The following is a 19286-nucleotide window of genomic DNA, read 5'->3' on the forward strand; positions in this document are numbered from 1 at the left end:
AGCTTCCTGAGTGTTGGGATTACAGGTGTCCACCACCACGCTTGGCCCTAAAAATGGTTTCCTAAAGTTATTTACATGTGTATATACATATCTGTGTTTATGCACACTTTCTTTTCTAGAATGAGAGTAGAGTATTATATTAACATTGATTTTCTGACTCCAGCTTCCTCTAAAATGGCTCAAGAAATATATTTGTAAAGAATAATAAATAAATAATACAATATTATTTTACATGCACATAATAAGCTTACGCATAAACATAATATACTCTGCTTCCCTGACTCAAAGATGCCTCAAATTTTACCTGTTCTAAATTGAACTCCTGATACCAGTTACATCCCCAACCCCATCAAGACCAACTTTGTATTCCCAGGATGAGGGACTGTCACCATCTTCCAGATATACAAGAGTCTTCCTTTTTACCTTTTCCCTTACCATGCCACTTCTGCTCACATTACCCCTAAATGTCTCTTTATTCTAATTACTAGTGCAAGCCCTCATTGTACCCACTCTGTCCCACGGTAGTGGCCTCTTCCATGATCTCCTGTATCCTCTTCCTTCAACTTCACCAAATTGCAGCCAGAATGGTCTTTTAAAGCTGAAAATCAAATTATGTCTTCTCTGCTTCCAACCTTTCTGGAGTTACCTGCTACTTTGCTTAGAAAGATTAAAATTCTCAATATACCGTGCTTCTCTCTCTACCCTCATGTTATGGATTAAGAACTGGTGGTCAACTTAACGCCAGCTGGATTACATCAGTATGGCACTGAGCAAAGATTCTCCACCTGAGTAAAGTTGCCGGGATAAATAGTTGGAGAAGAAGGGAGGTGTTGAGGCGTTGAGGTGTCAATGCATTGTTGCATGGAGGCATCGTGGGTTCTCCTACAAGTTGCTGTTTGAGCTGATAGTTCTCCTGGAGAAGCTTTTGTCTTCACATTGAGCACTGCTTCCTGGCTCCAGAGGGGAAGAAATGTACCAGTTGGTCTCCAGGATGAACACATCACGCTGGCTTCCTGGCATGTACCCGACTGTGCTTGTTGTTGGTGGAACTTGGGGCCTCCGTGTTGCTGAGGATGGCTGTGGTGCCTTTCAGAACAGCCCTGGTCTTTGTTGTGAGTGTGATTTCTCAGCTCCAGCATAGAACCCTCATCCCACCAGCACGGCTCCTTCATCCTGCTGGCATGGACTTTCTGGCTTTCACCACTGACCTTTGGGCCTTCCCAGCACGGATCCATAAAAGAGACTGGCGTGAGTCCTTCTTGTGGGCTCTGGACCTCCACTTGGACTTGTGGGAGGCATTGTCATGAACTCTGGGTTTTTATCTGAACTCATGTGGGACATTGCTGTGGGATTTGGGCCTTAACTAAATATTCTATGTCTTCGGTGTTGAGGATGGATTTCCTGAATTTTTTTGTGTTAACTTCTGGTGACCATTATAAAAATAATATTATAAACTCCATGTCCTGATTCTAATTGTTCTCGGCACAGGCCCTAACTACAACACCTCACTTCTTGCCACTGCCCCTGAATTTTGGCCATCGTGGCTTCCTGTGCACTGATGTCCCCTCCTTCCTCTGACCTTTGCACATGACCTCTGCTCTGTTTTTTCTGGTCTCCTCTCCTTACTCCCAGTCCCAGTTAAATCTCTCAATTTCCTTTGTTAATTTAACTGTAATTTACCCACTAGTAAATCTCTAACTGCTCTAGGCTCATTGAAGGCACTTAATAAATATTTGAAAGAATCAATGAAAAAGACTGGCTTGAGACAGACAAAGGCTCCGAGTGAAGAATGATTTAAAGTCCATAGCAATTAAATGATTTGCTTGACCAACGTCACACAAGTAGTCTTGGCAAGGCCAAGGCTAAAACCCACCACTTTTGCTCCCAGACCCCACAGGTAACCACACTAATCTCTGATCAGATGAGGCTCAGATGAGGTTGCTAAAATGATGCTCTCATCTCAGTTTCCTCAAAGCCTCCCAACTTATCAGTCTCCATCGATAGGCCGGTAATACATACTTATCATTGCAGCTTCGGGAACATGGCTAGATGCAAGCTATCTTCCTGTTTGAGACCCTACTAAAATTGTTTAATGCTATTTTTCTTAAACTCCAATCAAGAAGGTCCCCTGGTCCCTGCACAGCCCAGTCACAGCTCACCAATGTGTTTAAAGTAATGGACTTGTCACTGTGTCTCACGAGCTGCGTGTGCCATGCAGGCTGAACTTAAAGAGATTTTTCTTTGGTATATTTCCCCCGCTGCACAGATGCAGACACTTAAAGCTTATTACATGGAAACTGACCTGGAAGTGACCAGGCTTTTAGAGAAAATGGTGAGAAATTGGTTATGATAAACGTGCAACTTCCTGGGGGCCCGGAGCTAGTAGAGGCAAACATTAACTCATCCCACATCTAATGCTGTTCATCCTAAATGATTATAGGAAATTGAAGAAAACAGAATTTAACAAACTCAGGAGGGAAATTGAGTGGTGCACTAAGGGACAAAAATCAGCATTAACCAATTTAAAGACAGGAAAAAGGCTAGCTGTGTTTCAGAGTAGCCGGGCCACGAGAGAACGACCGGAAACAAGCTCAAAACAAGTCCTGCCACGCAGATGCCCTGGGAGGAATCAAGCCCCATACAGAACCCAATTGCATTCTGAAGGTTCAAGGCCTCCAGGAGCAAAACATCATAAAACCCTCTTAAATCCTGTAGTATATGATCAATTGAAGAGCAGTTAATTAATGAAAGTGATCGTCTGGGAAATGGACTTCAGCCATGAAAGAGTTTAATTGTCCTAAGCTGGAGCTCAGATCTGTGCTTTTTCTGGGAAACTCAGGCTCCACCAGGAGTTGTTCCCCACCTTGAGCAGAAGTTGTCCAGAGTTTTCAAAATCCAGCATAGCCACAAAGGAGAAAAAGATTTTGGGAGTCAGCAAGGAACAGTACACATTAAAGTTTTCTCTGTACCAGAAAGTAAAACAAAAGAAGCCCACCCAATAAATGTGGATTGTTTAAATGACTGGGCTGGTGACCATGTGAAGAATGCCTGTTTTCGACTCCTCGCTGGGTGATGCCCCATAGGTAGCTTGGAATCACACAAAACAGAAATATTTACACCATGGGAATAGGCAGAAGCTATCAAGCAGGTTTCTGCTTCACACAGAGCTGATCACTCACCGTCTACCACCCCATCACCGGATGGGAGAGACGAAGTCCTGCTGGAAACAGTTCCCTGTAGTTCTTCCACTAAAAATAGCCCTTAACACCTTTTACTGTTGCTTTCCTCTTTTAATTACTAATGCACAGTGGCGCTCTTCAATTATCTTTTATTACACATCCTCAGCAATTCAGTCTTTGCGGACTCTCCTGGCAAATTCGCGATCATTGAAAGCATCATTTCTACAGGGAAATACTTTCAAGTTGTAAGTTACTGACTTTAAAATCAACTTTGGAAAAGAACTTATATGTAATTTGGGGATTTTCAATTCTGGGTCCTCAGAGAAGTTACAGAACTAAAGAATCATATCAGTTTTTTAATTATAGGTTATGAAATATATCCTAAGTGAAAAGGCAAAAGGAATAGAATAAACTTGGAGAAGAAAATGACGAGGATTAATTTAATTATAGGCACCAGTGTCAGATATTTTATTTGGGCTTACTGGAGGGTGTTTATTGACTTGTTTGGTTTTAGAGGCATTTTTTGTTTGTTGGTTTGGTTTGGGTTGGTTTGGTTTAAGTTAAGGTTTTTTTAGTCAAGATCTCACTATGTAGTTCAGGTTGGTTTGAACTTGTGCTCCTCTTGTGTCCACCTCCCTAGTGCTAGGATTTCAGGTGGTGTTGGCTTTGTGTTCCTGCTCTTGTTGTTTGGTTTGGTTGGGTTTGGTTTGGTTTGCTTTTTGTTTTTTTCCACCATAAGCCTTGTGAATACGGTTAGGTAAGGAGATAAATATCTGTATTATTCTGACATCAATAATTGGTGCATTTTGTTTTGAACATTTACAAGTTTCTTTTCCTCCATTAGGAGTAATTTACATATGATCTGTGTCGACAGCTGAGAAATACTTTTAAAAGTTAAAAGTATTTCAGCATGCACTGAAGTTACCTTCTCCTTTACCATCCTAAGTCTAAAGGCAGGATAGTGCATATCAAGGTTTTGAGGTATAATTCAACAAACATCTTTCATAATACATTCTAGAGTACCTTATCCAAAGTTTATCTTTATTCTACCAAGAAAGTGAACCTTATAAAACTTGGACTGTCTCCTACTAATATAAGCACCTTAAGCCACGCATTTTAAAGCAGTACTTTTTATAACTTAATGAGAGAACAAACAGTGTTATTTGGACTTATCAAATTAGTGTTTCTTTAGTTATTCATTCAGAAAAGATGGAGATATTATGCCCTATAAGATAACGCCGTGCTCTGATTTGGTATTTCCTTAAAATGATTTGAAACAATGAAATGTCAGCTGTAAATCTGCCACTCATGTGATTCATGTCACTCCCAGGCCTTAGCTTCACAGCTGGTTTTATGATATGGCTTTCAGAATAGCAGTTAAGCATGGTATTTTCCTTCCTCCAAAACTGAAATAAAAATGGTAACTCTAAAATATACCAAAAGTATTCTCCCAGGCATATTTTTTGGATTGTTTATCTGAAATCTTGAGGTTTCTAAAATTCCCTTCACGCTCCACCTTGGAATGGTTGTTTCCAGTTTAGCAGAGGAATGCATGAAATCTCACCTAGCAGATCCCTCATCTCCCATCCATCTCACTGTCCACTGAAAGGATGTTCAGTGCTTGTGTGTGAATCAGCCAGGGCCTATTAAATGTACCAAATGTCACAGCCCTCTGAGTTCAACTGGGGACCCAGCCTAAGGACCAACACTTCCACAGATTCCCACACAGGTGGTGTGAGAAACTCTAGGAACTCAGTTCTGTGTCCTAACCACCTCTAGTTCTGGATCTGGGAAGAAGAGACCTGGAAAGAGCTCTGCCCATGAAAGCTCAGCTTCTCCAAGGGGATGGCTGCACCTGCCCCTCAGGTGCCCCAAGGTTTGGTAGCTTCTGCTGCCAAGCCCTTTCATCCAGTCTTGAATTCCAGTGCCAGAGGTCCTCCTTTACTCCTGTACCACTTCCCTGTCGGATGTCCCTAGTGGTTTGAATTTCATGGTCTCCCTTCCTCATTCCATCTGAGCCTCATGTGGACCTCTTCTCCCACACAAACCTGACCTGTCCTCAGACAATGTCCACACTCTCCATTAGGGACTGTCCTTGGCAAAGTGAACCCCATGAGGAGTCTTCCAGGTGTTTCCCAGCCTTCCTGCTATTAGATGTGATGCTTCTGTCCTAATTCTGTCCCTCTGGCTCAGGGACCCTGCACAGGCCAGGAATAACCTGTCTCACTCACCATGCCCCAACCCAGCCTGAAATGAGTGGGAGCCTCAGGAGTCTGGAGGGAAACACTAATATAAAAGTGGCATTAGGTTTGGCAGGTGACAGCGTGGCACAGCCTGCAGGTGCTCTGTACCTGACCTCTTTGCATGTGGCTGCCTTGCCTGAAAGCTCACAGATGTCCCCACTCACTTCTTCTCATGGCTACCATCTCAATCCATTGGGTCCCAACCTCAGTACCCTTCCAACAATAAGGCTTCCTGAACCCCTGGACGTGGAGCTGGAACCCCACCATGATCCAGGGACTCTGTAGTCCCTAACCTCTGAGAATGCACACTATGTTCCAACTACCTTTCTACATCATCTTCCTGACCAAGAACTCATTAAAACCAAGGCTCTTAACCTCAATGTCCAGAATGGAGTTCTGCACACAACCAGTGCTCAACAGATATTTGCTAAAGGAATGAAATGCTATCTCAAGCTTCCCATTCCTGCAGTGTAAGCAGTAAGCCCAGATACCTACCATACTGTCTTGGGGTAGGAGGTAACACATGTCCTCCAGCACCAGGAGGCAGAAGACCTCACCACAGGGACCATGTTTGCTCACCCCCACAGTCAGTATGCCATGTGGCAGCAAGCATTTATTCTCTCCTATGTGTCTCCAGGAGAATACCCTTGGAATTTTGAGTACAACCATTCTTAATTGTGTACCACTATCAGCCACATTGCAGGACACTCCATTGTCCTTTTCTCTGCTCACTAGGTGCCATCAGTATCCCACCAGTCACACTGACAACCACCTAGACACACACAAGTCCTTGGAGTAAAGGGCCAGAAGGCTTAGAATCAACTGAAGTCTTCATCCCAACTCAGTGAGAAGTAACACGTTCAGTAGAAGAGCCATGTGGATTGCAGTTCACATGTACATGGCAGCAGGAGACAGGGGCTCAGGAATTTATCACTTACCCTCAATAGACAATGGCACAGGCCCTTTGGAATAGCAGTTAACTAAGCCTTTATTGACCATGTGTGTATTTCAGACACAAGACTCGGTGTTATACATGGTTTGTTTAATCCTCTCAGTCTCCAAGGAGGCCTCAGTCTGCTGAGCAGGAAAATAGGAGTGAGAGTTTTGAGCCACCTACTCCAGTTAACACAGGTGGTCTTTGAGAGGGCCAAGAGTCCCTTCCTGAGCACCTGATCCACAGCTCTAAGTTGATTCATCGATGAAAGCAAATGTTAGAATTCCCAGTGTTGTGAGAATAATGGGATCTTTGAGCAATACAGTTGGAGAAGTGCTTTTGGATAGGCATATATAGAGATCCATGAAACAAGGGCAGTACAGGGCTGAGACACAGTTAGCGAGATTTTCACAGTGAGTCTGGGGTGATTTCAGAACAACCGCTAAGCCACAGAGAACCTAGCTTGTCTGCCAGAGAGGGATTAAAAACCATCAGACAAAAGGGATATAGAAAGAGTTAGTGAATTTTCTCATAGTTTCTCAATAATAATAATAATAATAATAATAATAATGAGTTATTTAGTGATTGCTAATTACTATCCACTTTGTGCATGATATACTAAATCCTGTTGATTAATAATGTAACTTTCCTAAAGGTCACACAACTCCTTAACCCCAAGGGCTCAAAATGAACTCGGTTCTCTCTAATCTCGTGAAACTCTGCACACAAAGCATTCCAGATCTTAGAGTTTGTCATGGACTTTTCTATGCAAATGTCCGAATCAAATCTAATCTCAAACAGGATGCCTCAGTGTGCTCCCTAAATTGGGGCTTTATGCTATTGTCCAACCTTTATTTTCAACATCATCCCTAACCTATTAAAATAGGTTAATTTAACCTAAAAATTAGCTATCTGGTCTAAGTAGCATACTTGGGATTTCTTCTGTTATGGTTTAGGTTTTCCATTTTTATTACTATTTTTTAATTCCACACATATTCACACTCTGTAATACACTATCTCCAAATTTTTTTATTTTCATTGCTGATGAATAGTATTCACTAGCATAGACATTTACCTGGCTTGATGGACCCTCTTCCTGATGCTAATCTGCTGGCATAAACTGCTCAGAAGGCTTTGATGAAATCAACACTGGCCTCAGATCTCTCCACAGTTTTCAATGTTCTTTCCTTTCCAACAGATGTGGGTGCGTTTTTTGAAGAGGGGATGTGGCTGCGTTATAACTTCCAGGCACCCACAGTCAATGCCAAAGACGTGAGCAGCAGAGCAGAGAACTCTCTGGATCAGCAGCACTCAGCCCCAGACCTGTCCCAGGAGCAAATCCACTTCAGTTTCAGCACCACCAAGGCGCCCTGCATCCTGCTCTATGTCAGTTCTCTCACCACAGACTTCCTGGCTGTGCTCGTCAAATCCTCCGGTAAGGACAAGCATGCATCATTCTCCACCATTTTAACAGTGGGAAGACTGCTCTAGTAAGAGTCTAGAATGTTTTTGGCTTGTTCTTTATTCCCCATGGGACATTGAATAAGTCATCTACCTTCTTTGAACCTCATTTTTCTGCACAAAGTCAGGAAAACAATACATAGAGTTCTTTAGAGCAATGTGTTACAATCATAATGTTGTGAGGCATGCTAGGTCTTTTTCAAGAATTTTATTGCATAAATATGAGATGGTTTCATGGGTAGAGTGATTCTGTTTTATTCCTGTCAAATACATAGCTTCACTACTGTGTTGAACACAGGGTGAGCTGCAATGTAGCAAAGTTAATTTTATATAAATTAATGAGTTATTCTAATTTATTATAATATCACTAGGTTGTGGATGACATCCTAAACAAAGAAACGAGCAGGACACCCAACAGTAACAGTAGGAAGAATGATTTATTTGAAAAACACAATATTCACTCCCCAAGTGAGAGTGGGCCAGCAAGAAGAGTTCCATGTTTTAAGCCTTAGGTTTTGAGGTGAGATTGGGGGTTTGGGCTCAGCAATCAGAAGTTTGACTCAACCCTTTCACCAGATGGTGGAGTTTTGACTATGGCCTTTAGAGGAGCTTTTGTGGAGTACAAAGCCCATAGGGAATCAAATCTGCGTAGTAAATGACCTGATTATTAGGGTTGGATCAGCCAAGGGTTTTTAGGAAACCAATGGGCCCAGCCCCCAGACCTCCTGTGTGTAAGCTAAGTAACCTGGTTACCTTTTCCCATTGTATTTAGACCTAGACATCCTGGTCCTGAGCTAATGTTAACTCACAAGGTGGATCTAGTCCCAGAAAATAGACTCCACGGTGGGCCCTCCCTCTTTACCAGCTATTTCCTTGGCTGAGATCTAGCCCAGAAACCAGGCTCCAAAGTGGAGCCCTTCTTTCCCCCAGCCCTTTCCTCAGCTACCTCCTGCCGCAACATTCCTCCTAAATGCATGAACTTTAAACAAAACAGAAAAATCAAAGATGTCTTCATCCGTAAGCCATTCACAGTTTTATGTTCACAAAAGACATCCCTGGAATGAGGGTTGCTGCAGGCAGGCGTACTTCACTTGTAACTGCCAGAGCCATTTTGATCATTTGTTTGTTGTGCTCTGACCAGAGAGGAACTTGGTGGGAAAATAGAGGTGGACTTTGGTCCTTCAACAAGACCTGTGAGACGATTCCAGCCAGTCCTGGAGCGTAAAAACCAACTACTCACTGAGGAATCTACTTGAGCTCACACATGGTTAAAGTTTTAAGATCACTTTTTAGAATGAAAATATTTTACATGGATGAGAAAAGAAACCTCTCTAACTTACTTCCCATACAAGTTTTGCAAGCATCTCCCTCCTACCCTTCCTCTCCTTGTACCCTTCAATGAATAACCTTGTTGTAGCACTGTATATATCTAGAATTTTTTCCTTTGGAATGAAAAATATTATTAACAAAATTCATTAAAATTTTTTTAAATATGAATTTTTTAAACCCTTCTGTTGATTAAAAGGATGGGAGAAAATTAATATTCTCTAGGATATTTTTCCTTTCAGAATCTGTTCTGAAAGAAATAAGACGTGAAGTTGCCATAGAAGATTTCTGTCATATCTTTGTTTGTGAAAATAACAGTTGCAAAAGACCCTGGAATTTCAACTTTAATAAAATGGTTTTTTAACTTAGCTATGTTTCTAATGGGATAGTACCTATCCATTCAGAATATTTATGAAGACGAATGACAATTTTTATGTAATATAATACTAAACAAAAACAAGTCGAATCAACATCAGTTTAACCCTGTAAAGCACACATAAATGTAGGGGAAAGCACCAGTATGAGCAGGACATATCTGGTTGGATTATGAGTGATTTGTTTCTCCTCAGTGATGTTCTTCTGTGCATTGTCAGGTGTTCATATTGATCAAATGTCACTTTTCTAATCAGAAAAAAAAACCTGAGTAAAATCAGAAAACATGCAGAAAAGAAAAATATACAACCCTTGCTCTTCAGGAGTTCACCAATATATTTGTCCTGAATCGGTCAATAGATTTGAATCTATACATGTTCTCCACCCATGTGTGTCAGCCTCGCAGTAGACACGTGGCCTGTGGCTTCTCCTCACATCACTCCCCTGTGAGAGAGGCTGTCAAGCATTTGACTCATCTGTACCTTTAAGTACTGTGTTACCTGGTCCTAAATCACTGCCACACTGAATTGGAGTCCTAGCTGTATTTAATAATTCACATTGTTGAAGTCCACACCCACCACTGCACGCACATGTTCTTGGGACTGGGGACATTCATGGAGTGCAGGGGCTTTGATTGATAGTTTCCAGAGTAGGCCACCATCCCATGAAACTTTTGTGTCATGAGCCAAGTTCTATCCCAAGTATTCCACATGAGTTGATTCCTACAAAGGAATCAACTCTGGAAGGTAGCACCTGTTCTTATACTTTTCCTCGGAAGAGTTAAATAATTTGCATGTTGTCAAGATCCTGGTGAAATTTGGGCCTTCTCATTCTCTGAATACTGCCTTTTTATTAATTAAAATTTAAAGTTAGAAATAAATTTGATAAATTCATTCCAGGGAAAAATAAACAAATTTAAAGGCTTTAACTAGGTATCCTGGTGTCCTACAAGTCCTCACATAAGGAAAACTCAGTCACTGTATTCCAGAGCAGCTACCCAGAGTGTCCACGTTCTAAAAGCCACCTTCACCTCTGCCTTGAAGCCACTTGAGCCCCATTCATAACACGCTGTGACCACTCAAGCAAACAGGTCTGGTGTGTTCAGTGGCCATCATACCCATCTGCCCCCACCACTACCCTCCAAATCAAACACTTTCTAACTCAGTGTTGCCCAATATCATTCAGATCGTGGTGCCACAGAAAATATTCATCACAGTTGAGTGGCACAAGAGTTAATGGATGCGGTGGTGTTTGGAGGCACCCTTTCCTCCAGCCACCTTGCCTCTCACAGATCTGCTAGACTGTGGGAACCTTTCCCTGGACACACCACTGCCCACTGAGAAGCCCTGCTCCAGTCCATCTCTTTGCTTGTAGCTGTCTGAGCTTCATCCCCCACCCTAGAACAGAGCTGTCCTCCTTATGGGTAGTGTTTAGCAGAAACACCCAGTCATGCCTCTAGAAAAGGTGGCCCACGGTAAAGCCAGGTGAAGTCCCTGCTCTCACAAGCTTCCAGTCATGACCCACCAGCCTGGTGGCAGAAAAGAGCCTGGAAGTCTGGATTTCTCTACCTTTTTGTCGCTTGCTCCAGACAGTCAGGTAGGAGCTCCATGCCTAACGTTCCTGGTTTATACAATCATGTCTCCTTCATTAAATTATTGTGAAAATCAAATAAATCTGAAGTGCTACCTAGGATGTACATGTAATGACTATGGTTATGAGTTAGCGGTTATTGTTACCAGAGTCAATTGATTCAATCTATGTTTTTCCATCTAGTCAACATCCTCAACTTTTCATTTGCAAGAAATCCATGCTTCCTGGGCACATCCTGCCCATAATGCTCCCAGGCCCACATATCTTTGCCTCCCTCTGCCTTTCATTCCAAGCCAGACCAAGTCTCACCTCCCGTTAGTGATTTCTCCTGCCTTTATGCTCCAGGCATGCTTCTTTTCAGTGTCACTTGTTTGGTACTCAGTGTCCTGTATTGTTATCTGTCTCTGTTATAAACATGCCCTGTCTTCCCTGCGAGATGAAAAGCTCCCAGCTACATCTCCTGCCTGCAGTAGGCACCCTGTAAGTGTCTGCTGATGGTAATGATGATGACCAGGGAAGAATAAATCTGTTAAGCATATTATTTGCTGCAGCCAATAAAAAAGAAGTCCCATATACCAGCTCTAATTCACTTGGGAGATGAACACGAGATAGAAGTGAAGAATCTCCCCATACGAATAATATTTTACATTAATGGGTAAATATTAACATTCTCCTTACTATCATTCAAGGGTCCTCCTCTGCTGATGTGAAAGGAATAAATACATCACTTGAATTTTATTATTCAAGAATATTGCCATTATTGTTCATAGATATTCACTTTATATAAATTTAAAGTTTTAGCTCATCTTTTTTTCTCAAAGCAAACAATTTCTATTATCATTAAGTGAAGCACTTAGAAGAATTTTAAATCAAGATTACAAAACCAGCAGAGTCAGGAAAGAGAAAAGTAATGGACACAATGCTGATTTTAATAGAGCTGGAGAACGTAAAGGAGCCACTGGCAGAGAGACAAACGGGGAAGGGAGAGTCAGATTTTGCATAAGTCCCACCTCATCAGACCTCCAGCACCCAGCTCGGAGCCTTCTTCTGTGTCTCTCTGGGCCTGGATTCATGCACAGCGCTCAGCCGGTGCTTGGGGATTGAGGACGGCTCTGTGAAAGGCGTGAAGGCTGACCCGCTGCAGCTCTAAATTTAAGAAAACTGACTGCTTTTAAATAATGTCCGAGCAACAGAAGTAGAAAGTTAAGAGAGGCAACTTGCTTATGATATGTGTGGCCGAACATTTGCCTAATCGTCTTCTTCACTCACAAACAAAGATTATTTTCAGTGCAATGGGAGTAAAAGGAAAAGAATCAGAAAATGCTGATGGACAGGGAGACAAGCAGCTCAGGAAGAGGAAGCCGCATTTTCCAAGGCCCTGAGGTAGGAGGAGACTGGAATTTTCTAGAAATCAGAGAAGTCCAAGCTCTCTCGGTTATAAAAAGGGAGAGGAGAGAAGCATGATTTGAGAATAAAGTAGCAGGCAAGGAAGGCATCATGAGCCGTGTTAAGAACAGATGTCGTCACCCTGGGCACAGTCGGGAGGCTTTGAAAGATTTTAATGAACGAGTGAAATACTCAACGCTGCATTTTTAAAAGATCCCTCTGTCTGCATTGCAACAAGGACAGTTGGAAGGAAGAAGGCAGAGAAGCAGGACCATTCATGAATTCATTCAACAAATAGTCATTAAGCACCTGCTACAATTACTATTCCTGCCACTGGGGTATGCAGTCACAAGAAACAAAAACAAAAATTCTTGCTCTCATGAAGCTTACTGTTAAACAAGAGAAGGTGATCAGACAAATAGACTAAATGCAATTTATAGTATGGTGTGTGGTGAGAACTTTTGTGGAAAATACAAGACGGAAAAGAGAAGGCTTGGCCAAGGAAAGGGAATGGGTAATGTCCATTTTTTGAGGAAGTCACTGAAAAGATAACATGAGAGCAGATGTCTGAAGGTGTTGAAAGTATTCATGCAGATAACTGGGGCATGAGCATACAAGAAACAAGAACGAGCAAGTGCAAAGATCCTGAGGCAGGGATTTGCTGGGGTCCTAGGGAAACAGTAGGGGCCAATGTGGACTGGTGAAGAGTTAGCCAAAGAGGTGAGAAGTAAGAAATTAGAACAGAGATGACAGAGGAGGCTCAGACAGGGCACTGAGAGGCATTAGGAAAACTTTGCTTTTTACTTAGCGTGAGATAGAAAGCCATGAGAGGATTCTGAGCAGCAGGCCCCTCTGACCACCATGTGGAAAATGTTTGTGAGGAGAAGGAGCCTAATCAGGGTACAGAGAAAGCTGGAGTCAGAGCGGAAGCAAAGAGGTCAGTGTGGAGGCTAAAGCAATAATCCAGGCAAAAGACAGGGGTGGCTTGGTCCGGGGCTCAGCTTGGAAGTACGTAAAGTGGCGAATGCAGTGTTTATTTGGAAGACCCAGATGAGAAATCGTAAATGTGATACAGGAAAGGGGGAGAGGATAATCAAGGTTTTGGGCAAGAGCAACCAGAAGCATGAAGCAGCCATTTACCAAAATATACAAAATTGTGCTGGAATATTTTTAGGAATAAAAGATAGATGTTAAGTTGCATGTGTTGGTTGAGTTTGATTAAGTCACCAAAGCAAACATATGGAGTGAGCAGTTTGTAAAATGAGTCGGGGGTCCCGGAGAAAAGTTTGTACTGGAGTACGAGACTAGAGTCAAACGCGCTCCTGGATCATGACCTGAGTTTGAATAAGACAACCACAGAGGTGAGCGGAAGACATAAAAGAAGATGGTCAAAGACTGGGTCCTGGGGGCTGAGAGAGTCATGGTTCCAGCAATGATGGGGGAAGATCAAGAGGGAAAATCCAAAGAGTGTGCTGTAGACCAGGTGTGGAGCGGGACGGAGGCTCACTTCTGGGTCAGATGCTCCTGCAGAGGTCCAGGGGACCCAGCTGAATGGGCCCAAAAGGCGCACAGAGCACGTGGCAAATGGGGCAGGCAGCGGACAGAGTGAGCACTCACATCTTCTGTGAAGACAAGGGAGAAGACGGGAATTCAGAGACATCAAGACACAAAAGTCAGCAGTGCTTGGTAGAAACACTATGAGCAAAGAAAGTAAAGATAAAACTCAGAACTAGTAACGGTTTATTGAATTTTGTTCAGAAGGCAAAAATGGAAAGTGCAATTTAGTCTTGATTTTCTCAATGAATGTTTTTCTCAAACTCGGGAAGGTGGTGCTACATTTTAAGTGGCACTTGTAATGCTAAGAGGTGTTCATTTATGCATGCATGTGTGCATGTGTGCAAGTGTGCACGCGTGTGTGTGTGTGTGTGTGTCCACGAAGGGTGTCTGCAGGGGAGGCTGCCAAGATGCTTAGTTATTCCTGGATGGTAGGATTTCAAGTGGACTTTCTTTTCCGTTCCTCTTTTCTTTTTTATTTCTCAGTTGTGGTCATTTTGTTTCAGCCAGTAACTTAAAAATCAGAATTACCCATTTTGTTTTTCTAGAAAGAAAGTGAAAGAAACAGCAAAGAATCCGCTAGGCAGTTTACAATTGGTCAAACTCTTGCTAGATTGCTGGCTCCATTTTTTTTTAAGCTCTGAGATACCAAACACAAGTAACAGCACAAAAATCCCAACTTGAATAAAATATGAGATAAAAACAGAAGGCTTTGAAAAACCATAAATAATAAACAAAGCTATGGCTTCTATGTGGATTAAGTGAAACCTGGATCTAGAATGCCCTATTAATCTTGCTTGTTGATCAGTTGTCATTGTTGGGAAGAAGCAAGGAGAAAACAGAGAAAGTTGAGGAACCAAACTGATTCGCCCTTGAGAGAGAACCAGAGAGCCCAGGACATACATCTTGGCCTTCAGTTTGCATTTTGGTTCGTCTCTAACCCACAATGAAATTCAGTACTTTGTTTTCCAGTCTCACAGAGGCCACACAAAATCCCATGTACTTCTCTTTTGCAAATTTTTAATGTTTATTTTTAATATTGGAAGTTCATGATTCTTTGATATGCCAAATGTCACCGTTGGCTAATACAGCGATCCCATCTCTGCACTCCGCTTTTATTTCTTATTTCATGTAGCCCTGTGTGAGGCCCCAGAGGGTCTCTCCAGCCGACACCACCAGTGTTCTCATTCTCCATCTCCAGGCAAGGTTCCAGCTTGGGACATTTACACCATTTGCTGTTTCTACTCTGCGATCACGGAGCTTGAGGCTCACGGTTGGCAGATTGTGCATACACGAGAGCCTAAGGCTGTCGCTGTTAACCCTGGAGGATCCATGCACCCCAACCAAGGAAAGGAGCAGAGTTTAAGGAATGCCAAGCTGCAGGCGTGGAGGAAACGGGGCAAAGGAATCACTGGATCTCTTTGCTTTTCTCATGTAGGAAACTTACAGATTCGGTACAACCTGGGAGGCACTAGAGAGCCGTACAACATCGATGTAGACCACAGGAACATGGCCAACGGGCAGCCCCACAGCGTCAACATCACCCGTCATGAGAAGGTCATAACTCTCAAGGTATGCATGCGCCCTGGACATGCTATTTATACACACAAGAATAACAGATGCCATAGCCTCTAGGTCCTTTAATGATGGGTCACTGGTTTTCTTGAAGGTGTGGGGACAGGTAGAAGAAAAAATAAATATATTTTATACTACAAGTGCTTATGTTGTGCAGTAAAAAATATACACCAGGTATCATGGAAAAACATAGTGGAAAAACAAAAAGAAAAATACAGAAAATGTTTAAATATTTAAAGTGCATTCTGTAAAGTGCAAAACACTTCCCTCACTTTGAATACAATTTTTGCATAATTCTTGCCACTTTCTGAAACAGCTGTGGAAGCTCTGTTCTATAAGTGTCTTCACTTGTACCGCGCTGGCTGTTCCAGGGTCCTGAATCAACTCAAAGCCTTTACCTTTCATGGACACCTTGACTCGGGAAGAGCCAGGAGTCACACAGTGCCATGTCTGGTGAAAAAACCAAAGAGGACTTCCAGAACTACTTCAGAAAGTGGCGGGAACGATGAGATAAGTGTTCAAAGTCAGAGGGAGTATTTTGAGGGAGATTACTAACAATGTGTCTTTTAACATGATAAATATTTTAGACTTAAATATTCACCGTATATTTTGATCACATCTCACATACAGTCATTGATATTCACCGAGGATTGGTTCTAGGACTATGTGGATACTAAAATCCCAGGATAATCAAATCACTTATAAAATACAGAGTCATATTTGCATATAACCCATACACATCCTTCCAGACACTTTAGATTCTATGCAGATTACTGATATTACTTACTACAATGTGCATGCTAGGTAAATAGCTGTAGGACTATATTGTTTAGGGAATAATGACAAGAAAAAATGTCTGTACATGTATGGTACAGATGCAATTCTATTTCTGAGTATTTTCAATCTGTGGTTGGTTAAATTGGGAAGATTCAGAGACCAGGGATATGGAGGCTGGTGCTAATATTACAGAGAAGGTAATTGATGGTGAGGAAATTGGGAGGAGGGGGTAAAATAAATATTTACTCCGGGTAGTCTTTCTGGCTTTCCTACTTTTAGATAACTCCATCATTTTAGTTTCTATCAGGCTACCTCCTTTCTCCATCACCCCATCCTTCCTGACCACACTCCCAGATGTCTGAGGCTCAACATGCTTCCGAGAGCAGTTTATTTTGGTCCCTCTGACCTACTTCCTCCACAACTCCAGCACCATATAAATAACTGTGTATGTTTTCTCTGCAAAGGCTCTGCCTTAAAAATCCTCTAAACTGTCTTTCCCAGAACCTCAAACTCAGGCTGTCGGGTTTTAGCACACAAAGGGACGATTTTATTATGACACTCAAGTTTTATTTCAGGTTCATTTACTGCCCCCACCCCACTACTGTCTTTTACAATGGAGAAAGCAGCTTGGGGACTCCATGAATAAAACATAGCGTGAGGAAGTCTCCCCGGGAACCAAGCCAGGAGATCAAGGAGGGAGCTGACACTGTTTGCTCTAGAAGCAGTTCCAAATAGATACCTGTCAAGACAAGGAACAGCAGGACAGACACTGCTTTGTCAGTAGAGCACAGTGTCATTTGGCAGGAGCTCTGTGACCCTCCAACCTCATTCAGATGCAACTAGTTGCTAAGGGAAGTCTGCACTGTAAAGAGAAGACAAGAGTCCTGTCTCTTTTGAGGTCCTGTGGATGTCAAATTCATAACATGTCACAGTGTTTACGTGTGGCCATTAGTAATAAATGCTATAAGATACTTAAGCAGAGGTCTTCCCTAGGAAAATGACAGCATGCTGTTTCAGCCTGTATGGCATCTCTCGAACACTGTGTAAACAGGGTTATTTCATAGTGCCCACAGGAGTCCCTGAGCCTAGCACAATGCCTGGCATACCTTGGGTACTGCATTGCACAAATCGAGCCCATCTTTACCCATGGTTCAAGTTGTATTCAGAAAAGCTAAAGAATTCAGGAAACAGATGATTTTATGCCATTTTAGGGACAATGTGTTCATTAGCATTGGATTAGATGTTCTCTTATGTTAAACCATCTGATCTGTTAGTATGTTTAAGGAAAGTGATTTATCTTGCCATTTTGCCATTGCAAAAGATAAAAAATTAGATGCAAATGCTGACCACTGAAGACAAAATAGAAGAGATGCCCATACCCATAGCCACAGACTCTGAGGGGGTTAACGGTCACACTCTGCCACAGCGGATTCAACAGCCACCTGGATGAAGAGACTGGACATGGGAGAGGGGGATAGTTTAGGGCTTTTGAGGGACAGAAAGCCAGAGATCATGTTGTCCAAGAAGCCAGAGAACTGCAGAGAAGCCAGAGGCCTGAGAGGTGAGGGGAAGGCAGGGGGTCTGATTGTTACTCAGGTTTTTGTTCACAAATAACAAAAAGTAAAAGATGAATCCAGAAATCATTTGTTAGGGAAAATATATTTTCAGAAAGAGAAAAAACAGAACTTGGCAAGAGAATACAGAGAACATAAACGATTAAATCTACGTATTAGAGTAACGTTGGCCAATCTCCTGTCTCGCCCGCTTCCCTACCTCGCTCCCTCCCTTCCCTCTGACCCACTCCGTTCTTCCTCCTGTCTGCTTCTCTACCTCTCTGAGGCCTGGGTTAACTGCTCCTTATAACAAGCTCTGTCTTTACATATCTCAGGTTGGTACAGTCCCAGGGTCATGTCTTCCCAAGCTGCCACCAGAAGAAAAGCACCTATTTTCTTGATTTTCTTTTCTTCTTTTTTTAAGACAGGGCCTCACCATGTAGTTCAGGCTAGCCTGCCTTCACTATGTTGCCCAGACTGGCCTCAAATTTGAGGTGGTCCTCCTGCATCAGCCTCCTGAGTGCTATGATTATAGGTGTGTGCCATTTTCACTTTAAAATCTCTAAACCTCAGTGAGAATCTGGCATGGGTTGTGTATTCATGCTTAGGTCATGTACTCATGCAGTTAGGAGGAAGGGAACCAAAACCAACAGTCCATAATCAGATCCTAAAATTCAAGTGGAGAGTTCAGGAAATCTTTGCCAAAGGAGTAGATCATGAGACCCATGAAAGGAGGGGAGATGGAGGGTATGCACCACACTCTGAGTTGGGGAAGACAGACCTGGGAAGCCCTCTGAAAGACAACTTTCCTATTTCTGAGACACAGCAGTTTCAAGGAGATTCATTTTGTGGTTGCCTGATTCCAAAGCAAGAAGATCGTGGTGGAAAGGGGTAGCAGAGTGGTGTCCAGGAAGCAGAGCAGGGGAAGACAGTCAAAGAGGAAGGGACAAGAGTTCAGATATAATACCCAAAGCCGCACCTCTATGACCCCCACCACCACCAGATGCACCCCGGAGCTGCTGTACTGATCTGCTAGGCATTTCTTAATCCAGTGCAGTTACCATAACAGGATGAGCAGCCGCATCCTCGAAATAGCAAGGAACTCTGGGTAGAAACTGAGCCTCCAGGTGCTAGGAAGCTCTGCCTTCCTGTCTTCTACCCATAATGCCATTGCACTGAGGCCCCTGGACATGGCCAAGAAGGAAGCACCCAGTGCCCTGGGAAAGACTTCCTGTGTAGGGACTCCTGGGCCAGGCCAGGGTCTTGCCCACAGTCACTGTCCTAGAGCTGAAGGAGAAAAGGATGAAGGTGGTAGAAGAAGAAAGACAATGCTCCT

At 42.8% G+C, this 19286-nt stretch overlaps 1 protein-coding gene across 1 annotated transcript in view; it reads left to right on the plus strand.

The window, feature by feature from the left end:
• The window catches only part of Cntnap2 (contactin associated protein 2), a 1917858-nt gene that overhangs the window by 1751827 nt on the left and 146745 nt on the right, over window positions 1–19286 (plus strand). Inside the window, exons 19-20 of the mRNA XM_063250667.1 lie at window positions 7555–7791; window positions 15484–15617. Of these exons, the coding sequence (XP_063106737.1) occupies window positions 7555–7791; window positions 15484–15617 (371 nt within the window). The remainder of the gene's footprint in view (window positions 1–7554; window positions 7792–15483; window positions 15618–19286) is intronic.

This window comes from Cavia porcellus, unplaced genomic scaffold, assembly GCF_034190915.1.
Source record: "Cavia porcellus strain 051 isolate PalLab524CR breed Dunkin Hartley unplaced genomic scaffold, mCavPor4.1 scaffold_6, whole genome shotgun sequence".
Taxonomy (NCBI): domain Eukaryota; kingdom Metazoa; phylum Chordata; class Mammalia; order Rodentia; family Caviidae; genus Cavia; species Cavia porcellus.